Below are 26117 nucleotides of genomic sequence, written 5' to 3'. Positions count from 1 at the left end.
CCAGCCCGGGGCTCTGTCCCGGCGGGCCCGGCGTTCCCGCTTCCAGACGTGCGCGGAGCCCCCTCCCCGGGCCTTAGCAGGGCCGGGCGCTTGGTGCTGCCTCAGGGGTCACGTGAGCCGGTAACTGCCGGCGCCGGGCTCGGGGCCGCGCGACCCCGCTCGCCGGCCGCGGTGCTGCGGGGGTCCCGGCCGACTCTCGTGAGGCACAACCTCAGTGAAGTGCGCGCGTCCGGTGTGCCGCGCAGCGGCATAGACGCCCGGGCAAACGCGGCCCGGATCGCGCCGGGGCCTCTCCGTCGAGGCAGAAAGCTGCCTGGCGGCCCCTCTCCAGGCTCGAGTGATCCCCTCCCCCGGCCACTTCCCCGAGCCTGTCGCCGCGGGGTGAGTCACAGCCTCCCCTGCCTTTCCAGAGGGTCTCAGCGCCGGGACGTAAGCACGGGCTGCTCCTGCGGCTCAGCAGCCCGTCGGTGGGGCCGTCCCGCCGCGCGCGCTCATTGTCCGTGCATTGTCCTAAGAATACACCCCTGTGTGTCTGTTTCGCAGTTGAGCGACACTGTGCGGTCTCCAGGTTGGGAGCGCTGTAAATAATACCTGCATGGACGTTCTGGTTCCCACGCAGCCATTCGGGGACCCAGGCACTCATTTCTCTTGAGAGAAGTCTACTTGGGAGGGGAGCCGCAGGTTCACACCGGTAGGCGCTCGCTTGTTACTACGCTCCATCGGGCCAGGTAGCAGAGCTCTGAAGGGTTTCCTGAAAGTCTACCCTGTGCCAGGCCACCCACCCTCTCAGCTCCCAGGGTGTCAACCGCTGCTGTTCTCTTGGACCCCAGATCTCCATAAAGTCAGCTTGGACCCCCCCGCCCCCCACAAACCCATGAGGTAAACCAGTGACCTTAGTTCCTTTAGGGCCCTGCTTATTTACACCCGGCTTGTTTCTGTTGGTCTCTGCCGGCCCGGGAACTCCTGGAGGACGTTTGAAGGGCCATGGTCCACAAGGGCAGGGCGTGCAGAATATTCCTGCCTGATGTACCCATTACCGACAAGGGGAGACTTCCTCCCTGCCTCTTCCCACTTAATTTTGGTGTGGAGCTGACTCTGGGAAGCACCGGATTAGTTCACTACCCAGAAGCATCTAGTGTATACACTGACCAGAATAGGAAGTCTTACTGCTGCCCAGCCACCGGCCAGCTTGGAAAATACTGCCCAGTTGTTTTGGTTTCCTGGGCATCCAGTAAACATCTAGGCGCTGAGCACTGCTCCTTACCTGCATTTTGCTGTTGGATGAGAAGGCCCTAGGAGGCAGGGACTGTTTGTGTCCCCATTCATGGATGAGAAGACTGAGTCACACAGAGTCACTAGCTGGACAATGCAGAGCTGGGATTAAACCCAGGTGACTCCAGAGTGGAGCTGTGTCACACCTGTTTGACTTAACATTCCCTGGGAGTTGTAGGGCCTGAGCCAGCGTAGTGGGAAGGACGGAATGGTCTGGAGCAGGAGAGGACATTGTTATGGATGAGGTCCTGCCAGAAGCTGGAAGGGATGGTGCACTTGGTACACTTCATGTAGGTGGGTGGCGGGGAGAAGTAAGGTGTGAGATGCCCTGTGTCTGGATGGGAGATGGGAGAGGAGCACCCCACGATCATGGGGTGTCCCCGACACATAGTAGATGCTCACTGTATACCTGTGAATGGTTGGTGCCAGGGTTCCCCCCTTGAGGAAGCCCTGCCTGCAAGCTGAATGGGGCATAGATGGAGATGGCCCAAGAACAGACTCTATTTAATTTTAATAGCCTTGCAAGGACTTAAATTGTATTAGAAAATGCAAGCAGCAATTGAATCTGTGTTTTCACAGATGGTTTTGCTTCTAATGAGCCAAGTAAAAATGGGAGTCATTGAAAAAAAGGATTCAAGTGGCAAAAAAAAAAAAATGGTAACAATCTAAAAATTCTTCAACATGGGGTTGGTTAAATAAATTAAAGTACATCCAAAGAACAGAGATTGAGCAGTCCTCATAAAGGGGGCTGGTGTTTCTGTGACCAGAGCATTGAATGTCAAACAGTGTGCAGCTAGAGCCCATGCTGAGGGCTGGGTGGGACAGGAGGAGGCCATCTGGGGGCAAGGGGGACTCTGGTTTTTCTGTCTTCCACTGGCCACTCTCCCTTTCAGAGACCTCAGGCCTGTCCACTGGCCTGCCTGGGCTCTGGCTGAGGCAGGACATGGGAGTCACTGGATCAAGAGGCCCTTTTCCGACTCCTGGGGAGCCTGACATGGCTCTGGAGCACACAGCAGGGCAGGCTCTCTGTCTCCCCTGGGTCAGCTCCTCCTGGTCACCCACACGCAGGCTGTCCTCTCCACCTTTGAGACCCTTCCCCACTCCATTATCCTGGGTGCTTACTCAGTCTCTCTGACATCGGTTCCCCTAGTACTCCTCAGCACTACCTGAACTGAGGTGTCGTCCTGGTCCTCCCTCCCCAGTGCCCCTGCCACATGCCCTCACCTGTTCTTCCTCTTGTTGGTCCTACTCAGAGACCATCCATCTGGGATCTCCCTGCTTCTGTGGTCCTTTCTCTGCACAGTAGCCAGAGGGATCCTTTTGAAATGCTGTCACTCCATCTGCTTAAACTCCTGCAACAGTGAGCAAGTCCCCTGCAGAAAGCAGCCTCACCCTTAACCCAGCCCCACCTCCAAAGATCTGACTTGTGCTTCACACATCCCTTGCTCCTGCCAGGCTGCGGGTCCCCAGGGCCCCAGCTGGGCATCCCCGGCATGGAGACAGTCTCTGCTTGGTGTCCTTCCCAGGGCAGAGCTGCCCACTCTCTGCCTGGGCCCTTGTGTCTCTGCCTGGTCTTGCCTGGAGACCAGCCTTGCTGGAGGAGACCAGCTCTGATTCATCTGAGTCTCTGGCATCCAGCACTGGGCTGGGTCACAGAAAATAACTGAGCTGGGAGAGCACACCCTGTGGGTTTCCAGCCCATGGCTCTGGACAGACTTTGAGTCTCCAGTCTGCCCTCCGGCAAGCATCCTATCAGTTCTGTGCCTCAGTTCTTCCTCTTCAAAATAGGGATGGTTGATATCAAATGAAAAAGTCCTGTATAGCACTTAGCTTCAAAGAGAGAACTAAAGACTGTCTTAGAAAGAATAAAAGGAGTTTGTCTGCACGCGTTCATGGTAGCATTATTCTTAATAAGTATAAAAGGTGGTAACAACCCAAATGCGGTGCATGAATACATTCTGGTCTATGCAGATAATGGAGTATTATTCAGCTGTAAAAAAATGATGTATGGTCATGCTACAACGTTGATGAATCTGGCAAACATTATGCTAAGCCAAACAAGCCAGACCTAAGAATACATGTGTAATTCCACTTAATTGAGAATGTCCAGAAAAGCCAAAGCCAGACGGGCAGAAAGTGGTTGCCAGAGACCGGGAGTAGGGGAGAACGGGAGTGCTAAGGGGACAGGTTTCCCTTTCCTTCCGGACAAGGTTCCGGAACTAGATGTTGCTAATGTTCCCACAATACTGTGAATGCGTTAAATGTGACCAGTGGTAAATCTTGTGGGTATTTATTACAATTTAAAAGAAATGCATTAGTGTAGAAGGGTTAGTGAAGCTACCCGAGAGCCAACCCCAATTCGGGTTCTTCCTTGTGACCCGACAACCAACAAGGAAGGTTCTAACCCGAGGCGGTAGGGCCACGGCGGTGAGCACCACACTACTTGTCGGAGCGGGGGCAGTGTCCCGCGGGCCACCCGCCAGCCTCTACAATCCCTACGGGTCCCCGGCCCGACAGCGATGCGAACCTAGCCCTCCGCTCCTCCCGCGGGGCCGCGACCCTACCGCACTAAGCCCCGCCCCGAGGGACCGCCTCTGACCCCGCCCCTTCGCCTCTCTGCCCTCTCCACTCTAACCACGCCCCCGAGCAGCCCCGCCCCGTGCCTTCTCTCCGGGAGTCGGCCGTCGCCTCTGTCGTTCCAGGCTCCTCCTCCTAGGCTCCGCCCCGCCGGCTGTCTGTCAAGCCGGTCTGGCCCCGCCCTCCTCTCGTCGTTCTCTCTCGCTCCCCTCAGCGCGGCCCGTTGTTATGACGACACGGTCGTAAATCCGCCATCTTCCTGCGGCGCGTTGCGACATGGAGGGCGCGATGGCAGTGCGGGTGACGGCCGCGCATACGGCAGAAGCCCGGGCCGAAGCCGGGCGGGAGGCGGGCGAGGGCGGGGTCGCGGCGGCGGCGGCGGCGGCGGCGGCCTTGGCCCCTGGCGGCTTCCTAGGCCTCCCGGCGCCCTTTAGCGAGGAAGGTAACAGGGCCTGACGGGGCCTGACGGGGTCGGGCGCGGCCGGGATGTGGACAACTAAGTCCTGGCTGGAGGAGGCCCCGATGGCCTGAGCTGCGGACGCGACAGACGGTCCCAGATCCCGGTTCCTTGCGGACCTCCCGGGTCCCCAAGGGAGTCCTGCGTAGCCCTCCACGAGCCCTCCAGGCTTCCTCAGACCCTCAGGCCTCTCCTGCGGGGCGCCCGTCACCCCGCGGGCCTCAAAATCCACTCACGGATATTCACAGGTGGCCAGGCCTCCGGAGCTGCCCGTGGAGGCCTCTGCCATTGCCTCCACGGCCAGCCTGGCCCCTCAGGCTCGCGGTCCGGCCTGTCTTCGCCTGTATGGGCACGGCCCTGCTCTCCTCTGGGCCCTCTTCCACGGCACCTGACGGGCCTCTAGAGCCCTGGCTGGGGTGGGGCTGGAGGCTGGAGGCTGCCGGGGGCGGGGCTCCGGGGGTCCGGGCTCCGAGCTCGCCCCTGGGGCCGCAGCAGGGCCCAGTGGTGCGGAGCCGGTGCTCTGCAACCAGCCTGGGAGCTCCGGCCCGGATCTGCTGCTCTCTGGCTGGTTGACCCTGGGCTGGTGAGCTTCCCTTTCCCTACAGAATGGGGAGGGTGCTGCTGCTGCTAATAACGTGTTAAGCACTTACCCCGCATTGGGCGCTTTCATCTTAAAACCAACTCTGGAGGCTCCTACTGTTGTTGTTGAGGTCCAAAAATGTCAAAGCGGCCAGGTCACCCAGGGAGTAAGTAGCAAGACTGTGTGACTCCTCTGCCAGGTCCCCTAACTTCTGGGCTGTGCTGCCTCCCAGGGCTGTGGTGACAAGGAAGATAGAGCAACGTGGGGACCCGCTGAGCCAGCACACCCAGGGCGGGCCCGCAGGTGCCCTGATAGCTTTTCAGACAGGAGTGTCTCTGTCCTCAGCTCTCCAGCTTGGCCCGAGAGGAGGTGATATTGGGGTGGTGGTCTCTCTCCCCACAGAACTCCTATTCTCAGTACATTGTTTTCTTAGCTCCTTCTAATTCCAGCTGGGGGAGGGAGGACCATTAGAGGCAGTGCCACCCCGGAGAGGGATCTCTTTTTCGATTGCCATGCCCTGCTGGGCTCGCCCTCAGTCCTGTCCGTGTTGTGTGGCACGGCCGGTCCCCTTCTGCGTTGGATAACGCTGAGTCAGACTTGGCCTGCCCGGTGGGACAGTTAAGAGGGTGGTGGGCATCTCAGTGCTTGGCTCATGACCGTGAGCCACCTGGAGGGGACGGTGGTCTTCTGTGGGACACTCATGGCTGTGGTTTAGGCTTTCCTTTGCTCATTAGTTCAGAAGACGTTGACTGGGCTCCTTCTCTGTGCTAGCCCTGTGTTCGACCTTGATGTGGGACCACATGTGAGGTGGTGGGAACTGGTGAACTTTTGTGGAAGACTTTTATGGATGCACAAGGGACATCCCCTCCATCCCATTGTGCAAATGGCAGGCCTTCCAGTGAAGACCCTCAGGGTCAGCCTCTGGTCCTAACACTTCACCAGCAGGGTGGCCTTGAATCTCAGGTCATTTTTCTAGAATGAGAATAGTCATCTTTATTTCCCCAGGGTGCTGGCTGGATTTGGTGACATCCCCAGTGAGGTGTCTGGCACCCAGTAGGGATTCAGTGAGTGGGAAGTCTCTTCCATAGGACCTGGGGCAGCCACTGGCTGGTCAGCCTACATGGTGAGGGGGCTCAGGTGTGATGTTCCTGGGGGTGTGGAGCCCCTCTGGGAAGTTTCCCCCCAAGTGTCTTCAGGAGAACAGAACCTGTTCAGAAACAATGAAGCAGCAAGTCAGTGGGGAAAGAGGGTTATGGGTCAGGGTGTGCTGCCTCTTTTGCATTTGCTGAGGGCTGGCCTCTCAGGCAAAGCCCTGCGGGCTTCAGCGCACTGATGCCCGCTGCACTGTACACTGTAAAAGGCATTGGCCCATTTTACAGACAAGCAGATGGACCCAGAGGTGTCGAAGGGCATACAGATAGCCCAACAGTCTTAATCCCCCACTCCCCCAGACTGGCATGGGCAGATCCCCCCACCTCCTAGCTGCCCCTGAGCCTCTGTTCCCTCATCTCTGAAGTGGGGGCTAGGGATACACAACGTCAGTGGGTCTCCGCAGCCTACCTGTATGGGACACCCAGCTGCCTGCTGGGTGCTGCCCTCCGTGCCTCTCTGCAGAACCTTGGAGGATGGGGGTTGGCATCCCGGGCCTCCATGGGAAGCTGGGGAAGCTACCTTTGCTGCTGATGGCCCCCCGGGCCTGGAGGCCTCCCGAGCCCCAGTGACCACAGGTTCTTTGCAGATGAGGACGACGTGCACAGATGTGGCCGCTGCCAGGCGGAGTTCACTGCTTTGGAAGACTTTGTTCAGCACAAGCTCCAGAAGGTGTGCCAGCGGGCCACCCAGGAGGCCTCTCCTGCAGCCCCTGCTGCTGGTGCGCTGCTGGGCCAGGAGGTGAGCGCCTACCCCCGCCCTGCACATACCTGTGCATGTGTTTGCTGCCCCCCGGGGCTCCCTTGACAGCCAGTGGGGTGGTGAGTGCAGCTGGTGCCTTGCGGTGAGCTCCCCCCAGCCTCTGGCCGGAGCTTGTGCAGTTGAGGTCCCTCCTTTCTTGGAACCTCAGGACCCGAGGACCCGTCTTGCCTCAGGGCTTGTCTCCTGCTGTGTACACACAGTTCCTCAGGATCCCACCAAGGGTGGGAGCCCCCTTATCGTGAAAGTGGCTGACTTTGTGGCATCGTGTGCATGCTTAGACTACACACGTGGTCTTGTTAAGGGACACAGCACCCTCACTCTCATCATCCTCATCGTGTAGACTTGGGAAAGGGGCTATCTCAGGTCATCACAGGGAGTGGCCCAGAAGTCGCAGGGCTCACACCTGTCTCACTCTGACCCTGTGCCCTTCCCCAGCCCCTCCCGGTGGTGCCCTTTCCTCCAGGAAGACCCCCAGTCACATGTACCTGAGGCTCTTTCCCTTGCTCCCCTGGCTGGGGCTGGTGGGGCCACCTCCCCCTGGAGCCCTTCTCCACAAGGGTGCTTAGTGCTCTGCGTTCCGCCCATGGTGGCCAGTGGCGTTTGAGTGATGGTGCTGACCCCTTAGGCCTGGAGTGGAGGGACCAGGTGGGAGTCAGGCTCAGGGCAGGGACAGGAGAGATGCTGGAGGAGATGAAAGGCCCTACCACAGCCTTTCTGCAGGGACATAAACCCAAGCCTTCCTCTCCAAGCCAGGGGCGCTCTGGAGCCCCACAGCTGAGTCCTGTGTGTCCCCTGTCCCCCCTCAATAGGTGGTGCCAGTGGTGGCGAGCCCGGAGGAGCCCATCACTGTGGCCCACATCGTGGTGGAGGCGGCCGCTTTGACAGCAGACATGAGCCACACACCTGACATCGTCGGTAAGCCAGCACGGTCCCACCGTGGCTGTCCTCATGTCGCTTTCCGCACAGCTGTTGCTGACCTGTCAGCTGTCTGTGGTCAGCACTGGAGGCTGGGGACCCTTGCCACCCTGTCTCTCTGCTCGCCTGAGAGCAAGGCCTGGCTGAGGAGGGCCGAGCACCGGGCAGCGGGCCCTGCTGGGAGAGGGGAGGCGCACGGCCTATACTCAGAGTCCTTGCTGGGTGTTCTGTGTCCTGCTGCTGCTTCCCCAGACTGTTTTTTCCCGGGTCCTTCTGGAACCTTCGCTATTTTTCTACCACCCCCGGTCCTGCTCCCTAACCCGTGGTTGGCTCTGAAGGGTCAGGTTGGGGGAGCTCGGGACACACTTGCTGCTCCAGCTCTGTCCTGACCTGCTGTCTGACCTTGGCCGTCCCCTCCCGTGTGGGGGTGGTGACGCGTGCCCTGATGCGCACCTGGCTTTTATGAGCGTGTGGAGCCAGGTCAGCCTCCTTGTGGCTCTTTTTAAGTTCGGGTGCTCTACTGAGGTAGGAGAGGGGTGTTGACAGGGCTGGACTGGGCTGGACTGGGAAGGGGACCCTTCAAAGGGCAGCCAGGGGCTGGGCGTGTCCCTACAGGGAGGGAGGCTAGGGAGGCTGTAGTCAGTCCCTGGCGCTCTGCGGGGCAGGAGTCTTGGCAGGTGTGTGAGTGGGCGGCCTGGCAGGTGCAGGTTTGGGCAACAGGAGGAACTCGGCCTCACGAAGCCCTAGGGACATCTGGGGCGGGAAGAGAGACGGAGGAGACCTCAGGGCGGGGAATGTCAGAGTAGGCTTTTCTGCTGAAGTCCCGCTTCAGGGCGGCGGCAGGACACCTGTCCCGCTCTCGGTGCTGTCTGACATTCCTGTGGACGGGGACGTTTGCCTGTGCTGCTTGGGGACAGGACTGTTGTCATGGCGGAGGTGGGGCTGGGCTCTGGCTCCGGCACGGCATGAGTGGTGTCATGTAGGAAACAAGTTCCCTGGGCTCAGAGGGAACCTACAGGTTCCGGACCCCTGGCCCGCCAGGTCCCTTCACAGCACCCCAGCCCCCAGCCGGCCCACACCTGCTGCTCGGCTGCTCTGCCCTGAGCTTGGGGGGCTCCTCTCCGGCACCTCCTGCCTCTCTTGCCCCCTTGGGTGCCCCAGATGTCCCCTTGATGTCAGCTGCTCATTGGTCCAGGTCAGCTAGAGTCTGAAACAGCCAGTTGCTGGCATCTCAGGACTCGGGGTATCTTAGTCCTTGCCGGGCCGGGGGCCTCAGTGGGTGGGGGCTGTGGAGGGGTGCCTGTACCAGGCCCTCCTGCCTCTTCCCTGCGGACAAACTTGAATTTCCTCCCTGGACTCGGGCAGCCACGTTCCTTCTTCCTTGACCCTTCCATCCACTGCCTGTTGCGCCACGCTCTGTCTCAAGTCCTTGTTTGGCAGAAGTCCGGGTCCTTTCAGAAGTTTGCATCTGGGGCAGAGGAGAGATAGAGCTCGGACGCGTCAGCCAGGGCACGGGCGAGAGATGCCCCTAATTATTTCTGAGTCACAGCGCTTCCGTTCTGTTTGGGAGAGTGGCTCGTCAAAACACCGCCCGCCTGACTGAGATAGTTCCTAAGGGTGGCTTTATAGCCGGTCCCCACACGTCATTTTTAAGAGCAGAAATTGTGAAGTGTGTTTACAGCTTAGCTTTGCACGTTGTCAACATCGCTTCATCACCCGTGAGAGGTGCTAAAGCCCGGCCTCCTCCCTCGGGCAGTCCCAGGTGTCTAGGAGTGCTCGCGCCCCCAGATGTGTCCCCGGCCCTCCCGGCCTCCAGACATAGCGGGCAATCCCCAGGGGGCAGTGAGCAGGGCAGACGGCTCACCCCCATCTCCATGCTGGCACTCACTTGTCCCCGGGGGTGGCAGAACCCCTGCCCACATCTAGTCCTGTGCCCCTAGACTTAGGAGGGGGCACCATTGCTCACGCTGGGGCTCCTCGCTGGAACCGTTTCGGGGTCCTGGAGTGCCCCTGGCGGTTCTGCAGACTCAGACAAGGCGCCTCCGGCTCGCAGGGCAGGTGTCAGGCCCCAGGGCGGGAGGGTGGTCGGGACAGCTGCACTGCCTCCTCCCGGCCCGCCTGGCAGTGTTCCCAGTGAGGGATCCGAGGTGGCTCGGGCTGACCAGCCTCTCTTCAGGCAGCGGACACATCAAAGAGGTCATCGTGGCTGCCGAGGCAGAGCCAGGGGACGGCGAGATGGCAGAAGCCCCGGGCAGCCCCAGCCGTCGGGGGCCTGTGCTCGGCGGGGAGGGCCAGCAGGCTCAGGTGAAGCTGCTGGTGAACGAGGAAGGCCGCTACGTGTGTGTGCTGTGCCACAAGACCTTCAAGACGGTGGGCCCCGGGGCTGCATGCGGGCGGGCCACCTCCCCCTCCTGCTCCGGCAGCGCCTGAGCCCCACTGTCCCCCCCCCCCCCAGGGCAGCATCCTCAAGGCCCACATGGTGACCCACAGTAGCCGCAAGGACCATGAGTGCAAGCTTTGCGGGGCCTCCTTCCGGACCAAGGGCTCACTCATCCGGCACCACCGGCGGCACACGGGTGAGCCAGGCGGGGACCAGAGGCTATGAGGCTGTGGCTCTGGGCGCGCCTTCCCTGGGGCCGCTGGCCCTGCCTGGAGCTGACTCCGTTTTCTCCACAGATGAGCGCCCCTATAAGTGTGCCAAGTGTGGGAAGAGCTTCCGGGAGTCAGGTGCACTGACCCGGCACCTCAAGTCTCTCACCCCATGCACAGAGAAAATCCGCTTCAGCATGAGCAAGGATGTGCTTGTCGGCAAGGAGGACCCGCCCGCAGCCCAGCGAGGTAGGGACCCCCTGCCCTGACCCTGGCCGCTGGCCTGGGGGCCACCCTGCTGGGCGGGCTTTTTCAAAGTTCTTTGGCTTCTGCCTTGAAGGGTCTGGCTCCACCATGGGGACGGTCCCATCTTCATCAGTGTCGGGAGAACCTATGGAGACCTCGCCTGTGATTCACCTGGTGACAGATGCCAAGGGCACGGTCATCCATGAAGTCCACGTCCAGATGCAAGAGCTGCCCCTGGGCATGAAAGGCCTGGCTGCAGAGGTGCGGGCCACCCTGGGGAGTGGCCTTTGTCTGTCCACTGCCAGGCTCTGTTCTGGTCACTGGCTCCAGTGGGAATAGGACCGACCTGGCCTGCCTTCCTGGTGCTCAGTCTGGAGGCAGGACCCCAGTGGCCAGAGGACAGCAAGGGGCCGGGGGCAGGAAGAGTAAGGGTGGGGAGCGCGGGCTGTGGGGCTCCTTGAAACGCTCTTCTGAGTACGCACAGTTTGGGCCCTGCAGGGTCTGTCCTGTGCAGTGGCTACAAGTGGGGACCGTGTGCCTACAGCCCCCGGGCCCTGAGGAGCTTCCCTGTTCCAGTGAGAGTGGCCGTGAGAACCTGCTGCACCAGGCCATGCAGAACTCCGGCATTGTCCTTGAGCGCGTCACCGGAGAGGAGGGGGCCCTGGAGCCAGCCCCTCCTGCCGCACCCAGTCCCCAGGCCCTGGGAGACGGTACCCCAGAGCTGCCACTGCTGGAGGTGGAGCCCGTGGAGACAGTAGGTGCCTGCGCTGCCGGCGTACTTCAGTGGGGGCTGGACCCCAGCTACAGGGTCACTGGTTCAGCCCAGCGGCTACCTCCCTGCTGTGTTCCCTGTGGTGGAAAAATCGAGCCCCTTCTGCAGGAACTTTGTTCCCTGTTCACTGCCTTCCCGGGGCTCATGATGGAGTTTGTGGGACCGGGGAGGGGAGGCGGTTGCCATGGGTCTGTTCTCCTCAGTACTGCTGGGGTCCCACCCACAGTGGGTGCTGGAAGCGTGCTGTGGCCACCCCCCACCCCCAGCAGGTGGCCAGTGGGGCCTCCACTGTGCCCAGGACCCACCCGTGCCCTCAGTGCAGTGAGACCTTCCCGACGGCAGCCACCCTGGAAGCCCACAAAAGGGGCCATGCAGGTGGGTGTCGAGGTGCGGAATGGGGGGTGGCAGGGGGTGTGGCACTGGCAGCAGATGGACCTTGGGTGTACAGTGGGGGGCTAGGTTGGTCCCTGGGCGGTCAGCAGGCAGGAGGCCCTCGAGGGACAGCCCTGGCCTGACCTCACCTATAACCCCAGGGCCAAGGCCATTCACGTGCGTGCAGTGCGGCAAGGCCTTCCCCAAGGCCTACCTGCTCAAGAAGCACCAGGAGGTCCACGTGCGTGAGCGCCGCTTCCGCTGTGGAGACTGTGGGAAGCTCTACAAGACCATCGCCCACGTCCGTGGCCACCGGCGTGTCCACTCTGATGAGCGGCCCTACCCGTGTCCCGAGTGTGGCAAGTGCTACAAGACCAAGGTGGGACCCTGGCACCTGACCCCCATGACCCGCAGGCTCCCCTGTCCTGGGCCAGATCCCAGCGCCCCCTTCCCCACGTAGCCCCTCGCCCCTCCTGCCTGGCCTGGGCCCTTTCCCTCAGCCCCTGCTTTCCCTCAGCCCGTGGCGGGGGTGGGAGAGCCGCATACTGAGCCTCGGCCGAGGCCAGGTGGGTGCTGACGGTGGGGCCCCACAGAATGCCCAGCAGGTGCACTTCCGGACGCACCTGGAGGAGAAGCCGCACGTGTGCCCGTTCTGCAGCAGAGGCTTCCGGGAGAAGGGCTCCCTGGTGCGGCACGTGCGGCACCACACGGGGGAGAAGCCCTTCAAGTGTTACAGGTGTGGCCGTGGCTTTGCCGAGCATGGCACGCTTAACCGGCACCTGCGCACGAAAGGTCAGGGCCGCCGGGCAGCGGCGGGGGGTGGGGGTGGGGGCGGCCGGGAGGGCCACAGCGCTGCTGACCAAGCCCCCCGCCCCCAGGGGGCTGCCTGCTGGAGGTAGAAGAGCTGCTGGTGTCCGAGGAGAACCCCACAGCAGCCGCCACCGTGCTCGCCGAGGACCCGCACACCGTGCTGGTGGAGTTCTCGTCCGTGGTGGCGGACACCCAGGAGTACATCATCGAAGTGGGTGTGGGGCCGCTGGGGTGGGGCTGGGGCTCAGCACTACCAGGCTGACCTCTGTCCCTCATCCAGGCCGCTGCGGATGACGCAGAGACCCATGAAGCCGCAGAGATCATCGAGGGCACCCAGACGGAGGTGGGGGCCAGGGGAAGGGCCGGAGGGGGTGGCCTGGCACCTGCCCCACAGCCACCTGCTGAGCCGCCTGCCGCCACAGGTGGACAGCCACATCATGAAGGTGGTGCAGCAAATCGTGCACCAGGCCAGTGCTGGGCATCAGATCATCGTGCAGAATGTGACCATGGACCAGGAGGCAGGACTGGGCCCAGAGGCGGCTGCAGCCGACACCATCACCATCGCTACACCCGAGAGCCTGACAGAGCAGGTGGCCATGACGCTGGCCTCGGCCATCAGCGAGGGCACTGTGCTCACGGCCCGTGCGGGCGCCACTGGCACCGAGCAGGCCACTGTGACTATGGTTTCATCAGAGGACATTGAGATCCTGGAGCACGCCGGCGAGCTGGTCATCGCATCCCCCGAGGGCCAGCTCGAGGTGCAAACGGTTATTGTCTAGTATGGCAGCCGGCAGGCTCCTGAGCTGGGGCAGGGGCAAGGAGACATAGAAGAGGAGGCATAGAATTCAGGTGTTCAGAGCGGGTGTGGGAGTGTAAATAGTTTTTTGTTGCTTTACAATAAAACACGAAAACCTGCCACTTTGTGATGCCACTGCCCAGGCAGCTTCCCCTGGGGGCCCCCACCAGCCCTCCCCCTGCAGACTCAGGTACCTGGCCACCCCTCCCAGGGCTGGCACTGGAGCTAGGGCAACCGGGGTGCGTGGGTGTCCCTGGCATGTGGACGGGCAGCCTGCTGCCGCCGCCCTGCCCAGCTGGAGTCGTGACCCTGTCTTCCCCAGCCCCATGGAGGTGGGCGGAAGGGGGTGCTGCTTCACAGCCTCCAACCATGGGGCTGTTTGGGGGGGGTGCACAGGCAGGGGACCAGGCTGGAAGGCCAAGGAACCATGACCTTTTATCCAGAGGTGACAACGAAGAAGCAGCAGGAGACCAACCAGGAAGGTCTTTAATGAATGGACTGCCTGCCTTCCCTCAGGAGGCACCCCTGAGGGAGGGAGATTCTGGGTGACCTAGTTGGGGGTGGGGGGTGCGTGGATAAGAACAAGGGCTGGACCTTGGGTGGCCGGACCTCTCGTCCAGTCTGGACACAGTTTCGCAGAGCCGGCAGGGTCATCAGGGTCCTGCTTCTGACGGTCTTCGTGCCAGCGCCAGCTCAGGGTGGATCCCCTGCCACCTTGCCCCCAGGGCTCTCCCTGGGAACCGGAACCAGCAGTTCCAGTGTCCATCTCTGCAGAGGGGGTGGGGCCAGAGCAGTGTAGCCCCTCCCTGGACGAGGGCCTCAAATACCCGCCTGGGCCCTGGCCTACAATTCCTGCCCCACCAAACCTGAGGCGTCAGTCTCCTGCCACAGACACACCCCCAGCCTGAATCTCCGACCTTGATCCTGAGTCTCAAATACCGCCCCATCCACATCCCAGGTGAGTCTGGGGACTGGGCTGACCAGGAGCCTAGATGGGGGTGGGGTCCCTCTATTGGAGCCTCAGTTTACCCAAGGAGTAGAATGGCCATGGTAAACCTAGCACACCACTGGGGAGAGGTGGAGAGGCGGGGGAAGGATCCTCCTTGGACCTCTGAATCACAGGTCCTTGCCGGTCCCCCAGGGCTGGGGCACAGACGGGTAGCTTGGTGTGTCTGACTCCAGGTCCACACTCAGGAGCGCATCTGTCCCTCCCAGCCCACCTGCTCTCCACCATGGGTGGGCCCCAGGTCCTACTGGCCGCGCTCTGGGCCCTGGGGGCCGCAGGAGCTGCCGCGCTGCGCATTGGAGCTTTCAACATCCAAAGCTTTGGCGACAGCAAAGTGACGGGCCCGGCCTGTGGCAGCATCATTGCGCAAGTGAGGCCAGGGACCGGGGGCGGGGCAGCAGCTGGGCCTCCCGGGTGAATCCACCAGGCGTGACCCCGCATCTGCCCGTCCCTCCCCCAGATCCTGGCTGGCTATGACATCACGCTGGTGCAGGAGGTGCGAGACCCAGACCTGAGCGCTGTGTCCGCTCTCATGGAGCAGATCAACAGGTGTGGGGAGGAGGGGCGGGTGGATAGGGCCCAGCGTTCAGAGTCCAGGCCCGGATATGGCCTGGACCGTGCCTTGACCCGGTGCCTGGCCCGTGTCTCTGCAGCGTGTCCAGGCACAAGTACAGCTTCGTGAGCAGCGAGCCTCTGGGTCGGGACCAGTACAAGGAAATGTACCTGTTTGTTTACAGGTGAGGGGCGGGGTCCGGGCACGCGGGGCGGGAGGGGCCGGCTCAGCGCGCCTACCCGCCTCGTTCCCCCAGGAAGGACGCGGTGTCGGTCGTGGACACGTACCAGTACCCGGACCCGGAGGACGCCTTCAGCCGTGAACCGTTTGTGGTCAAGTTCTCTGCCCCCGGCTCAGGTGAGGCCCCCTCTTCCCCGGGAAATCCCGCCCCCCGCCCCGCCTCTGACCCGTGCCTCCCGCAGCTGCCGGGGAGTTGGTGCTCATCCCGCTGCACGCGGCGCCGCATCGGGCCGTGGCGGAGATCGATGCTCTCTACGACGTGTACCTGGACGTGATCGACAAGTGGGGCACGGACGTAAGGCCCGCCCCTGCCCCTGTGCGCGCGTGCGGGGGGGTGGGGCGTGCGGTGCGGGGAGGGTGCGCGTGTGTGGGAGGGGGCTGCGCGGGGAGGGCTCGGCGCCCGAGGGCTCAGCCCTGGCTCCGCGGTCCCCGCAGGACTTACTGTTCCTGGGCGACTTCAACGCCGACTGCAACTACGTGCGGGAGCGCGACTGGCCTTCCGTCCGCCTGCGCAGCAGTGAGGTCTTCAAGTGGCTCATCCCCGACAGCGCTGACACCACCGTGGGCAACTCGGACTGCGCCTATGACCGCATCGTGGCGTGCGGCGCCCACCTGCGCAGGAGCCTCAAGCCCCAGTCGGCCGCCGTGCACAACTTCCAGGAGGAGTTCGGCCTGGACCAGGCTCAGGTGAGCGCTGGGGCGGGGGCGCGCCCCTCCCTGCACCAGCGCCCCAGAACACAGAGCCCTTAAGAGGCTCAGTTCTGGCTGAAGGGATCGTCTGGGATGGCAGAAGATGCCCTTGCCTCTTCTCAGGGGTTTGGGGGGGGGGGTGTCTCCAGTCTGGGCCCCAGCCCACCTGCAGGCAGCAAGCACAGTGGGCTCCATCCCTGGCCAGCATAGGGAGGCGGGCAGCACAGGGATGTAGGCAGTGGAGGCAGTGAGGGGTTGCTCATTTTCCTAGGTGGGGCCCGAGGGAGGGCAGGCTGCCCAGCAGGGGGCTCAGGCTCCGCTTCCTCTCCAGGCCCTCGCCATCAGTGACCATTTTCCTGTGGAGGTGACTCTGAAGTCGCACTGAAAACCCTCAAGGCCTGGTCTGGGAAGCGGCCTCCAGACTCAGGCCAGGAGAACAGTCCTGCAGGGCTCCTTGTGGGGAGCTGGCCAGCCTCCAGCAAGGCTGAGGGCAGAGCTGGTGGGACGAGCGGCTAGGAAACATCACAGGACCACGCAGTCTGTTTGCCCATCTGTGAAATGGGCTACTCCGTCTACCTCCCAGGCTTGTGAGGAGTGGCCTGCAGAGCGCTGGGCACAGGGCAGTGCTCAATAAACTCGAGCCGGTGCTCAGCCAGGACCGCGTGCTGGTCGGCTGCAAGGCCTCCACGTCCTTTCTTAGGACTCGAACCCTCTGAGGCCCAAACTTTGGTCCCGCAGCCCAGTGGGCCCTGGGTCCCTGCCCCTATGGGACAGGGTCGGCCTGGCCATTTTATTCCCTGCTGGGGACGGATGATCCCAAGACCAGGCTGGCTTTGATATGCCCGTCGCTTCCTTTCATTGCACAGACCACAGACACTTCCAAACACCGGCTGAGTGCGCTTGGGGTAAAAACATAGCCACAGTGTTGATGTCCAAGGCCAACCTCCCAGCCCCTGGTGTCCCTCCCGCCCCCCAATCCTGGGGGCCTGCAGACTTGCAGACACCTGCATATGAGGGGCCCCGTGCAGTAACGCAGGAATAGGCAGTCAGGAGGCCCCGTGAGTATGCAGCTCTACAACGTGCAGGGAGCCCTTCAGTGGTGAGCAGGCTGGACTCCTCACACGGCCCAGGCAGGTGCCACCCACACACCTGACGTGGATGCAGAGCCCCTTCATGGGGCCAGACTGGGTAGGGTCCTTCTCGGGAGCCCCGGGCTGGGCCAGGGCCGTGGCCCGTATCCCGGGAAGCCTGTTGCCTGGGGACTGGGAATGTGTAGAACTAGGGTACGGGGGCCCAGTGAGGCTTTTGGTTTTGGAAACAACTCCACTTGGTGGTGGGTCTGCGAAGAGGCCTGAACTGTATGGAGGAAAAAGCTTTAAGAGTCTGGACAAATCTAGTGTGATCTTTCCAAAGACAGACCACGGGTCCTGCAGCACAGACAGACTCCCCAGGTCTGCCTCCCCCGCCCCTCACCACGCCCCTTCCCCCTAGTCTCTGGACCACTGTGCTCCCTCAATCTCAATGGGCAGATGTGGTGGCCAAAGGGCTTTCCTCTGGGGGATTCTCTATGGGTCACCAGCCTAGGGGTGTACCCCCAGCAGTCAGGCATTTGGGTAGCCAGGGATGGGATCATGCAAGGATTTCGCTCCACTTCTGCTCTGGTAAAGGGGACGCTCAGCAGTGATTGTCACTGAGGTCCAGAATGGCCCGGCCTGCCGGTTCAGGATTCCCACTGAGGCCCTGCCCACCTGCCAGGTGGAAAAGGTGCTTGTGGGGGGCAGTGACCCTTGGGACACCGGCTACAGGGAACAGGACCTACTGAGATGATCAGCAAACGAAGCCGGCAGTACGTTTACACTGGAAAACAGCTTGTTTAAAACTGCTCGGAATCTGAGGGCCCTGGGGGGGGCGCATCCGGCCACAAGCCCCATGGAGGCAGCCCTGCCCTTAGCTTTTCTTCTGTTTGAGCTTCTCTAAGTAGGTGCGCAGGGCCTTCTGGATGGCGTCTCTGGAGATGAAGCGGACGAAGTTCTGGATGTCTGCATCGCGCTCCTTGAGCAGGCGGTCAGCTGTGGGCTTGCGCATTAGGGTCTTGGTCAGCTGCCGGGCGTGGCCTGGGAAAAGGGCCGGAGTGTGAAGGCGCCCCCCCCACAACGCCGCGCCACTCCCCTTTCTCAGAGCACCCAGCGGAGGCTCTGGCAACTAACACATGGAAACAAGGCGAGCACCAGCCGCTCCCCACCTCCCCGTCAGAAGCACAGGCGGTGACCCTGCGAAACTGCTGCTTACCCTGTTGTGCTCACCCCCTGGTAACACAGGGGTACCTTCCACATCACTAAGTACTCATTCTCCACACGGTTGGGTCAGCGAGGCTGGCCCCCCACAGGGAGCTAAGAATGGTTTTTACATTGTTTTGGAATTGAAAAAAGGACGTTTTGTGGCATGTGAAAATGATACGCACTTTAAGCATCAGTGGCCTGTTTCATTGCAAACAGAGGCGCTTGCTGGGTCACAAACTCTTTGCATGCCCTTGGGCTCCAGCATCATGGTGTGGCTGTGACCGAGTGACCCACAGGGCCAGCCATCTCACCCCTGGTCTCCATCAGAGCGGATATAACCAGCCCGATTCCTACCGACAGACACGTGGCCCGTCTCCGACAGCCTGTGCAGCAGGTTGAAGGGTGAACCTAACCAGCGGCCTAGAGTCTGTGCACGGGACCTTATTTGGAAAAGGGTTTCTGTGGATGAAGTCAGGGTGGGATCACCTTGGACTCAGGGTGGACCCCACACCCAACAAGTGTCCTGACCAGAGAAGGGAAGAGGGGAGACTGGAGACACAAACACGCGGGGGAGGCCACGTGGAGGGAAAGCGACTGGCGCAACGCAGCGACAGGCCAAGGAGTGTCTGGAGCCACCAGAGTCTGGATGCGGCGGGAAGGAGCCTTCCCTTTAGCCCTACCGCCTGCCCAAACCTGGATTTTAGACTCCTGGCCTGCAGACTTGGAGGGAACGCACCGTGGGGTTCTACGCGCCTCCCCACTCCCCAGCGTTGTCCGCTGTGTGCTGATTGGATGCGGTGGCCGCAGGACTAAGTCGGTCTGCATCACAGATGCATGTATCTGATGTGCACACGACCCCCTTCCAGCAGAAGCCCCTGCTCTCACCAGGAGCCCCAGGCTGTGGGGCTGCTGGCTTTGCCCGCCTGCCCGAACCGGCCCCTCCCTGAGCTCCTCACCCGGGATGGCCAGCCACTGGGCCAGCACTGACCGCGCGGCGCTCTGCACCTGGTCTTCGGGCACAACCTGGTCCACCATGCCCACCCGGAGCGCCTCTGCGGGTGGGAAGAGCAGGCCCAGCTGCAGGGCGCGCTCCGCGACGCGGTGCCCGACGGTGTTCACCAGCGTGTCTTTGAACCTGCAACACATCAGCTCACTGGGACTCCCAGGGGGACCAGCTGGGCCCTGTGCCAGGGGAGTGCGGGCGCAGCCCCCAGCCTTACCAGAAGGGGGCGACGATGCCCAGCAGAGTCTCGTTCAGGCCTATGGCATACTTGGGGTTGTCAGCCAGGACCCGGTAGTCCGAGGAGAGGGCCAACAGGCAGCCCCCAGCGGGGCTGACTCCCTGTGGGGGAAGAGATGCCACCTGGCTGTGCATGCTGTCCCCATTGCGGGGTGTGGGGGTATCCCAGAGAGGCAGGTCCCAGGGAAGATCCACCCCCCACCCCAGCCCCCCAGCCCACGGTGCTATGCCCACAACGGCTGGGCTGGGCGGGCACGACGGGCCCTCGGGCTTGGCCAGCGGCTCTTGGGGCCAGAGAATTACTCTGCCCAGAACCCTCCCATCAGGGTTGCAAACCGCCTTTATTTTCAGTTTTTTTTTTTTTTTAAGATTTTATTTATCTATTTGACAGAAATCACAAGTAAGCAGAGAGGCAGGCAGAGAGAGAGGGGGAAGCAGGCTCCCTGCTGAGCAGAGAGCCCGATGCGGGGCTTGATCCAAGGACGCTGGGATCATGACCAAGCTGAATGCAGAGGCTTAACCCACTGAGCCACCCAGGCGCCCTATTTTCATGGCTTTTGCCGGGATGCTAAAACACTGACAAGTACTTAACCAAAGTGGCCATGACATGTCCCACCACATAAGGCCCATCTCCATCCACAGCAGGACATCCCAGGAACCCCAGACTCATGCACCCTCATCTCACGTACCCCACGGCCTCAGAGACAGCAAGCTGCTGTCCGTTGCACCCTGTGGAGTCTCCAGCTTGCCAATCTTCCCGTTTGCTGGCACAGACCCTTCTGCACCTAACTGGACCCCCACGTTGTCAGGCACGCGGCTTCCTGAGCCTGAGCAGCCCCTGTCTTCACAGGCCAGGTCAAAGCCGTGTTTCCAAAGATGAATCTGATCCTGTCCTTGTGCCCCTGCCCTTGTCACCTGGTCATGCTGACCTGTGCGCCTCGGGGGGGGGGGGCTCCCCTGGCCCCTGGTTAGTAAGCAAGGTGGCTGGGGCGCAGGGACACTCACGTTGATAGCCGAGATCACCACCAGGTGGGACAGGTAGAACCGTAGCCACAGCTCCTGCACGGCCTTCCAGTACTCGGCGTAGTGTGTGGGGTCCCTCCCGCACATCTCCTTCAGGTCCAGGCCGGCGGAGAAGATGCCGGGGCAGTCCTGGGGGCGAAAAAGCCAGGGGCCCTGTCAGAGTCCATCCCCTGCCTGCAGCAGGTCCCCAGGGCCCAACAGGCGCTCCAGAGGCGGTGGGGCTGAGGTCGTGTTCCCCGGGGGTGGCAAGCTGGGGCCTCGGGGCCCATGTTCTGATGGCTCCCCAAGGTCAAGCCAGCTACAGATGACAGGGCAGGCCGGGAGGGGCTGCTGTGACAACACAGCAAGGCAGGAAAGGGACGATGAACCAGGAAGCCAGACCTCTGCCCTGGGCTGTCACACATGAGACAAATGCTGTGCAGCTGCCACTGGGCCGCGACAAAGACCCCAGGGGAGGGAGGAAAGCAAATACACACCAGCAGACGTAGCTGGGATAGGGGACGGTGGCCCTGCAGCAAAGACCTGCTGGCCCAGAAGGGGGGAGGGGGAGGAGTACGGTGACTGAGCAGTCATCACGGGAAAAGCGCACTTGTGGGGCTCCCCCAAGTGCAGTCACAATGTCCCTGAGCAAATAAGAACGAGACGCTCCCGTGGCTGGAGCTGGGGGGTCTAGGGGCCGACATGCCCTGTCCCTGCTCCATGAACAGGCCGACAGCCACGTGTCTGTCTCCATAGAGTCAGGGGACAGGTGGAGTACGAGAGAGTCACAGGCACCGTCCCTGCATCCTCGTGCCAAGCGACAGGAGCAGGCTGCGAGCAGGGTGCTGGATGCGATTCCTTGCAGCCCCTGCGCCGCCCCTGGAAGCCACCCTCTTGGGTCCCCGGCCCATGTTTCGCCGTGGCCTGGCAAGGCCACACAGCCTTGTGACTGCCTCTTGCGGACGTCCCTGCGCTGGGTCCTGCCCCGCCGAGGTCCCCGCCGTAGCCCGGCATCCCTGGCACGGCCTAGCCCCATTGAAGCCGGCCCACATCCTCGCGCTTGGGGAAAGTAAAGGTGAAGAGTGCCGCTGCGGCCGCGACACAAGGCACCGTCGTCCTAGTGGGGGACGTGCTCTGCACCATGACCATGACGGTGAGATTTCGGAGACTCCGCCAACGGTCTCCGGTGGGCCCAACTGTGCCTTGGAAAAAGACACAGACCCGCCTTTACCTCCAGGACCTATGAATGTGACTGTCCTTGGAAACAGGGTCTTGGCCGCTGTGATCAACAGGCAATCAATCACAGGAGAGCAGAGGTCCTTCTAAGGGGAGGGACATTTGGACAGAGAGACACATGGCAGGAGAGACCGGAGGACAGGAGCCCTGGGACCCCCCAGCAGCTGGAGGAAGCAAAGAGGGAGGCCCAGGAGAGAATGCTCCACTGGGACTGTGCACCCAAGCCTGCGGCCCGCAGTTCCATGTCCCCATAACCCCGCAGCAGCAGGCCTGTTGCAGGCCACCGCCTGTTGCGGGCCCACGGGACAGGACCCTGCTCAGGACTCGGCGGACACACAGCCTAGAGCACAACACTGACCCATCTGCGGGCAGAGCACGTGGGCTCCAAAGGACGCAGGCCAGTGCCGTTCCCCACCCCCACTAACTTGGCACCACCGCGAAGCCGGGGAAGCAGAGGGATGAACGCCTGTCTCTGCGGCACTCTCGGCCTCAGGGCACGAGAGAGAAAGCAGCACGCTCTCAAACTACACCCTAAGTGGAATATTTCCAGAAATCATCTGGAGCACAACATTCCCAGGCATGTGCAACGTGTCCAGGTGGGTCTGCCGCAGCTGTCCCGGGCACCCCCACGGTGAACCAGCACAGAGGAGCCCTCTCTCTGCAGGCCGAGGCTCGGCAAACCCTGGCCCCTGGCTTCCAGTGACGGTGCACATCAGGCCGCAAGAGCCCCACCCATTCAGCGAGGTGACCGCTCTGGGCCATACCCGGTACAACCCCAGGGTCTAAGGGAAGCAGGTGCATGCCCGAGGACGCTCCCAGCCTTGGCGGCAGAAGCTGGGACCACCTGCCTTTCACAACGGCTGAGCTGAGACCTCCTCCCGGGGCTCTGTGACAGGGAGGCCCTTCTCCTGGGGGACACACACGTGCTGAGCAGCCGGCGCCCAAGCTTGGAGCCTGAACTTGGGCAGCTAACGAGAACCCACCGACGTGATGATGATGGCATGGAAGGCCTTGTCGCTCTCCAGCTTCTCCAGGCTGATGAGCATCTCGGTCAGGAACTCCAGGCTGAGGCTGTTCACGGGCGGGTTCCTCATCTTCATCACAGCGAACCCTAGTGTGAACGCGAAGAGGGGAGAGCACACCCATTCAGCCTGCACCCTCGGCCTGGCCACAGCCAGATCCACCCAACAGAAATTCACCCTTTAAAAGTGGACCATTTGGGTCGTTAGTGACCCGCAGTGCCAAATGACCACCACCATCTAGTTGTAGAGTGGGTCTATCCAGAAGAGAGGACACTGTGCCCATCAATGGTCACCGACCCCCCCCCCCTCCGCCCCCGGCTCCTTGCAGCCGATGGTTTCTGTGCCTACGGACTCATCTATCCTGGCCATCTCCTAGAAAGGGAAGCGTCCAATCTGTGAGCTCTTCCATATGGCTGCGTTCCCAGAGCACTGCGCTCTCAAGGCTGACCCTAGCCGCAGCGTGGGGACCCCACGCTGTGCATCCACGCATGGGCTGGGGTTCCGCCTTTTGGCTCTTGGGAACCACGCTGCTGCAAATGTTTGTGCACCAAGCTCTGCTCATCCTTTCCTCCCAGGTGCGTGCTCCATCCCCGGGAGGAGCAAACGGCTGGAGTTTCTTGGAGGGAGGGTGGTGAGTGAGCAAACTCTCAGAGCAAGGAGGACCTCCCTCAGGGTGCTCTCGTTCACGCTTGTTTACGAACAGAGGCCGGATGTGGAGCTGTCCCCAGTGCACTCACTCGTCCGCCAACGGCTGCTGGCTGCTGGCTCTGCTGGCCGGGTCCCTGTGTGCTCACTGCCTGCCTGACGACAGACCCCGAGGGCTGCAGAAACACAACCGTTCACTCCAGACTGACAACTAAGTCCCGGAGGCAAATGGGCTCCCTGGATGCCTCTGACGAGGAGTACTGACTAACCTGCTGGTGGCACACCTGTGTGCACAGAAGCAGCAATGGGCGTGCCCAGAAGCAAGTTTCTGAACTGGGCTCAGAGCAGTTTCTGAGGCTCACTGGGTTTTTTCTTCCTGGAGAGTGCAGGAGTGTGGGCGGCGGTGGGGAGATGAGGGGGTGGGGAGGTGTGCGCATTCATAGCGACCGGAGAAGACAAATCTGACTTCTCTGTGCCTTCCTGGACAAGACAAACTGAAAAGCAGAGGAGGAGGGCCCGGAACACTGGGCCTGCTTCCAACAAGTTCCTTGGCTGAGTGCGGCCAGACTCTGACTGTGCCTCAAAGCTCCCATCCAGGGAGTGAATTGCAGACACCTGTGGCAGTCACAGCCCTCATGACCTCTGGGTCCGGCACCCAGGCTCCCCCCTCACCCGCTGCCCCACACACTGCTGTCCCCATGGTTACAGCTACGTCCTCCTGCCAGGTGTGTGGATAAGACTCACAGCAACACTGTGGACAGAGCTTGGCTGGAGACCCTTCCCCACTAGAGCGTCTGGTCCCTTTGCCCTCTCCTTCCTCCTGCATCTGGGATTGAGACTCCGTGCCCAGCATGGAGCCCAGTGCGGAGTCAGAGTCAGAGATCAGGGCCGGTGCTGAAATCCAGAGTTGGACGCTTAGCCACCAGGGCCTCTGGGGCAACCTGAGGGTGACTGGGTTTTCATAGGGCCTGCTCTAGCAGATTTGAGGCCAATGAGGAAAGGTAAATAGGCCAAAGGTGAACATGCATTAAGGAAGAGGACTTTGGGTGAACCTGGCTGTCCCAGGGTAAGCAGCCCCAACCCTGAGCCAGGGCAGGGAGGGGGGCTGAGGCTGCAACTGGAGGCTGCCCGAGCCCCCAGCACCAGGCCTCTGTCAAAAGGCCCCGTCCGCCAGCGCGCCCGAACTATGCCCATCTCCGAGGACAGGCTTTTTCATGCCCCAGCGTGGGAGCCTTCTTACTTAAAGGAAACCTACTTCTCTCTGAACAGTGCTTTTTCTACCTTCTCTGTCCCTGCTGCAGGTTTAAGAGATGCTCTGATGGGAGCTAGGGGTGAGTGAGCAGGGACTGCAATGTGGCTGCTGGCTTTCTTTAGTAAAACGGCTCTGTGCCATGGTGAGGGTTAAGGAAGAAACACTAAAATATTTTATTCCAAAATACTTTCAATTCTTTTCTTTTTTTAGATCTTATTTGACACAGAGAGAGGGAGCATGAGCTGGGGGAGGAGCAGAGGGAGAAGCAGGCTCCCCGAGGAGCCCAGAGGTTTACCTGGGGCACTGGGATCACCAGCAGAGCCGCAGGCAGATGCTGAACGGGCTGGGTCACCCAGGAGCCCTCCAGTTTCCAATTAAATAGTTTAGATAAAGGGACACAACCGTCAAACTTCACAAGCCCAAGCCTTTTAAACTTCACAGTGACTTGGGGGGGGGCTCACTCCGGGGAGCGCAAAACTCTAGCTTCCGCTCAGCTCACGCGTCCCGGGGTCACGCTCAGCGGGGAGTCGGCTTGGGATTGCCCCCCCCCCCCGCCCACGCCCTAACTAGTAATGGACAAAAACGGGGGGAGGCCGCACGTAAACCACCTACACGGAGGTTCCTCAAGATCCGAATGCAAAAGAAATGTGCTCAGCACTGCGCTGTATCGCGGCCCGTGGGCGTCCAGAGGCCCCCCGGGAGCCCGGGAAGCCGCGTGGAGGCAGCGCCGCGCTGGGCCGGACCTGCGGTCCCGGGCGCGCTTACCTGCCGCCGGGTCAGGCTCCACCAGCACCCGCGGGCTCCCGAAGCACCGCACGCAGTCCCCGCCGCCGGCCACCGGCCCCGTCCGCCCCGGGGTCGCCCCGGGGCCCCGGACCCCTGCGAACGACAGCGTGAGGCCCGTTAGCCTCGCCGCCCTCTGGCCGCGACCCCGCACCCCCAAACCCCGGGCCTCCTCCCTGTCCCCGAGCCTCTCCCCCGCCCACCGACCCCCCCCCCCGCGGTCGCCCCCCTAAGTCACGCACAGGGTCGCAGCAGGGAACGCGTCAGGACGCGCATTCCTACCGCCAGCGCCATCTTGACCCGTCAGGTTGGGGTCGCAGCCGGCCCGGGTCGCCTAGCCCCGCCCTTTGCGGCCCGCCCCTCCCAGGGGCCATGCGCCCGCAGCCCCGCCCCACTTGGCTCGCAGGATGTCAAGGTCGCAACCGCCTCACTTGGCTCGCAGGATTTCAAGGTCGCAACGCTCCTCTGAGCCCATGGTCAGGAGGCGGGTGTGGGCCAGGCTACTCCCCACACCGGCCGCGGACCGGGTGCTGCGCCTCAAGTGGCACATCGGGAAGTGAGCTCGCTTCCCGGGCTGTCCAGGCTAAGATCAAATCCATCGGGCAGCACTGCTGAGACCACAGCTGGCCGCAGGGAGTCCCAAGAGGTTTGTGAGCTTAGGCAGTGACAAGGGACTTTGGGAAAGTCCCAGCTATTGAGCAGCAAAGGCAACTAGAGGACACCGAGGCTGTTGTCGGGGCACGAAGCCAAGGGGCTTCCAGGGGCTGCCTCACATACTTGGGGAGGGGGCACAGTAATCAAGCTGGTGGCCGAGGCAGGTGTGGGGGACTAAGAGCAGCCCATCCACCTCCCTCTTCCACAGCTGGGCAGCA

General features: G+C 61.9%; 3 protein-coding genes across 6 annotated transcripts; 2 read left to right on the top strand and 1 right to left on the bottom strand.

Moving 5' to 3' along the window:
- The first annotated feature begins 4069 nt into the window (after positions 1–4069).
- E4F1 (E4F transcription factor 1) lies at positions 4070–13419 on the top strand. 3 transcript variants are annotated; one of them, XM_013055229.2, is made up of 14 exons: positions 4070–4291; positions 6625–6776; positions 7607–7712; positions 9889–10082; positions 10168–10288; positions 10389–10550; positions 10642–10808; positions 11092–11301; positions 11586–11694; positions 11853–12070; positions 12285–12483; positions 12570–12660; positions 12782–12844; positions 12924–12942. In XM_013055229.2, exons 1-14 carry the CDS (start codon positions 4126–4128, stop codon positions 12940–12942), a joined length of 1977 nt encoding a protein of 658 aa, XP_012910683.1. In that variant the 5' UTR covers positions 4070–4125. The 3 variants fall into 3 exon arrangements, with proteins under 3 accessions (XP_012910683.1, XP_004750741.1, XP_004750739.1); XM_004750684.3 differs by having other exon boundaries at positions 4074–4291; positions 11589–11694; positions 12570–12712; positions 12924–13419; XM_004750682.3 differs by having other exon boundaries at positions 4074–4291; positions 12570–12712; positions 12924–13419.
- A 110-nt stretch (positions 13420–13529) lies between these two features.
- Positions 13530–16441, top strand: DNASE1L2 (deoxyribonuclease 1 like 2). Of its 2 annotated transcripts, XM_013055231.2 has the most exons (7): positions 13530–14673; positions 14764–14852; positions 14957–15040; positions 15113–15213; positions 15279–15391; positions 15532–15783; positions 16118–16441. In XM_013055231.2, the coding sequence occupies exons 1-7, from the start codon at positions 14530–14532 to the stop codon at positions 16169–16171; spliced, it is 837 nt and encodes a 278-aa protein (XP_012910685.2). In that variant the 5' UTR covers positions 13530–14529; the 3' UTR covers positions 16172–16441. The 2 variants fall into 2 exon arrangements, with proteins under 2 accessions (XP_012910685.2, XP_012910684.2); XM_013055230.2 differs by having other exon boundaries at positions 15532–16441.
- Positions 16442–17633: 1192 nt separating this feature from the next.
- ECI1 (enoyl-CoA delta isomerase 1) lies at positions 17634–25604 on the bottom strand. The gene is made up of 7 exons (XM_004750687.3): positions 25488–25604; positions 25228–25341; positions 22527–22654; positions 20311–20457; positions 19286–19407; positions 19022–19200; positions 17634–17900 (listed from the first exon to the last, which is right to left on the bottom strand). The coding sequence occupies exons 1-7, from the start codon at positions 25537–25539 to the stop codon at positions 17734–17736; spliced, it is 909 nt and encodes a 302-aa protein (XP_004750744.1). The 5' UTR covers positions 25540–25604; the 3' UTR covers positions 17634–17733.
- Between the last annotated feature and the right edge of the window lie 513 nt (positions 25605–26117).

Source organism: Mustela putorius, unplaced genomic scaffold, assembly GCF_011764305.1.
Source record: "Mustela putorius furo isolate JIRA1106 unplaced genomic scaffold, ASM1176430v1.1 tig00004007_pilon_pilon_pilon, whole genome shotgun sequence".
Classification (NCBI taxonomy): domain Eukaryota; kingdom Metazoa; phylum Chordata; class Mammalia; order Carnivora; family Mustelidae; genus Mustela; species Mustela putorius.
This window is presented reverse-complemented; position numbering and strand designations above follow the sequence as displayed.

What these genes read in the sequence shown, in the direction of transcription:
- E4F1 (XM_004750682.3), top strand. Translation starts at nt 4,126, where the DNA reads ATGGAGGGCGCGATGGCAGTGCGGGTGACGGCCGCGCATACGGCAGAA. An exon ending in CCACACACCTGACATCGTCG is followed by an intron (nt 7,713 to 9,888) that starts GTAAGCCAGCAC and finishes GCCTCTCTTCAG; the next exon opens with GCAGCGGACACATCAAAGAG. An exon ending in TCGAGGGCACCCAGACGGAG is followed by an intron (nt 12,845 to 12,923) that starts GTGGGGGCCAGG and finishes CTGCCGCCACAG; the next exon opens with GTGGACAGCCACATCATGAA.
- DNASE1L2 (XM_013055230.2), top strand. Translation starts at nt 14,530, where the DNA reads ATGGGTGGGCCCCAGGTCCTACTGGCCGCGCTCTGGGCCCTGGGGGCC. An exon ending in ATGTACCTGTTTGTTTACAG is followed by an intron (nt 15,041 to 15,112) that starts GTGAGGGGCGGG and finishes TCGTTCCCCCAG; the next exon opens with GAAGGACGCGGTGTCGGTCG. An exon ending in TCGACAAGTGGGGCACGGAC is followed by an intron (nt 15,392 to 15,531) that starts GTAAGGCCCGCC and finishes CGGTCCCCGCAG; the next exon opens with GACTTACTGTTCCTGGGCGA.
- ECI1 (XM_004750687.3), bottom strand. Translation starts at nt 25,539, where the DNA reads ATGGCGCTGGCGGTAGGAATGCGCGTCCTGACGCGTTCCCTGCTGCGA. An exon ending in GGAGCCTGACCCGGCGGCAG is followed by an intron (nt 22,655 to 25,227) that starts GTAAGCGCGCCC and finishes CGTTCACACTAG; the next exon opens with GGTTCGCTGTGATGAAGATG. An exon ending in GGCATCGTCGCCCCCTTCTG is followed by an intron (nt 19,201 to 19,285) that starts GTAAGGCTGGGG and finishes GATGTGTTGCAG; the next exon opens with GTTCAAAGACACGCTGGTGA.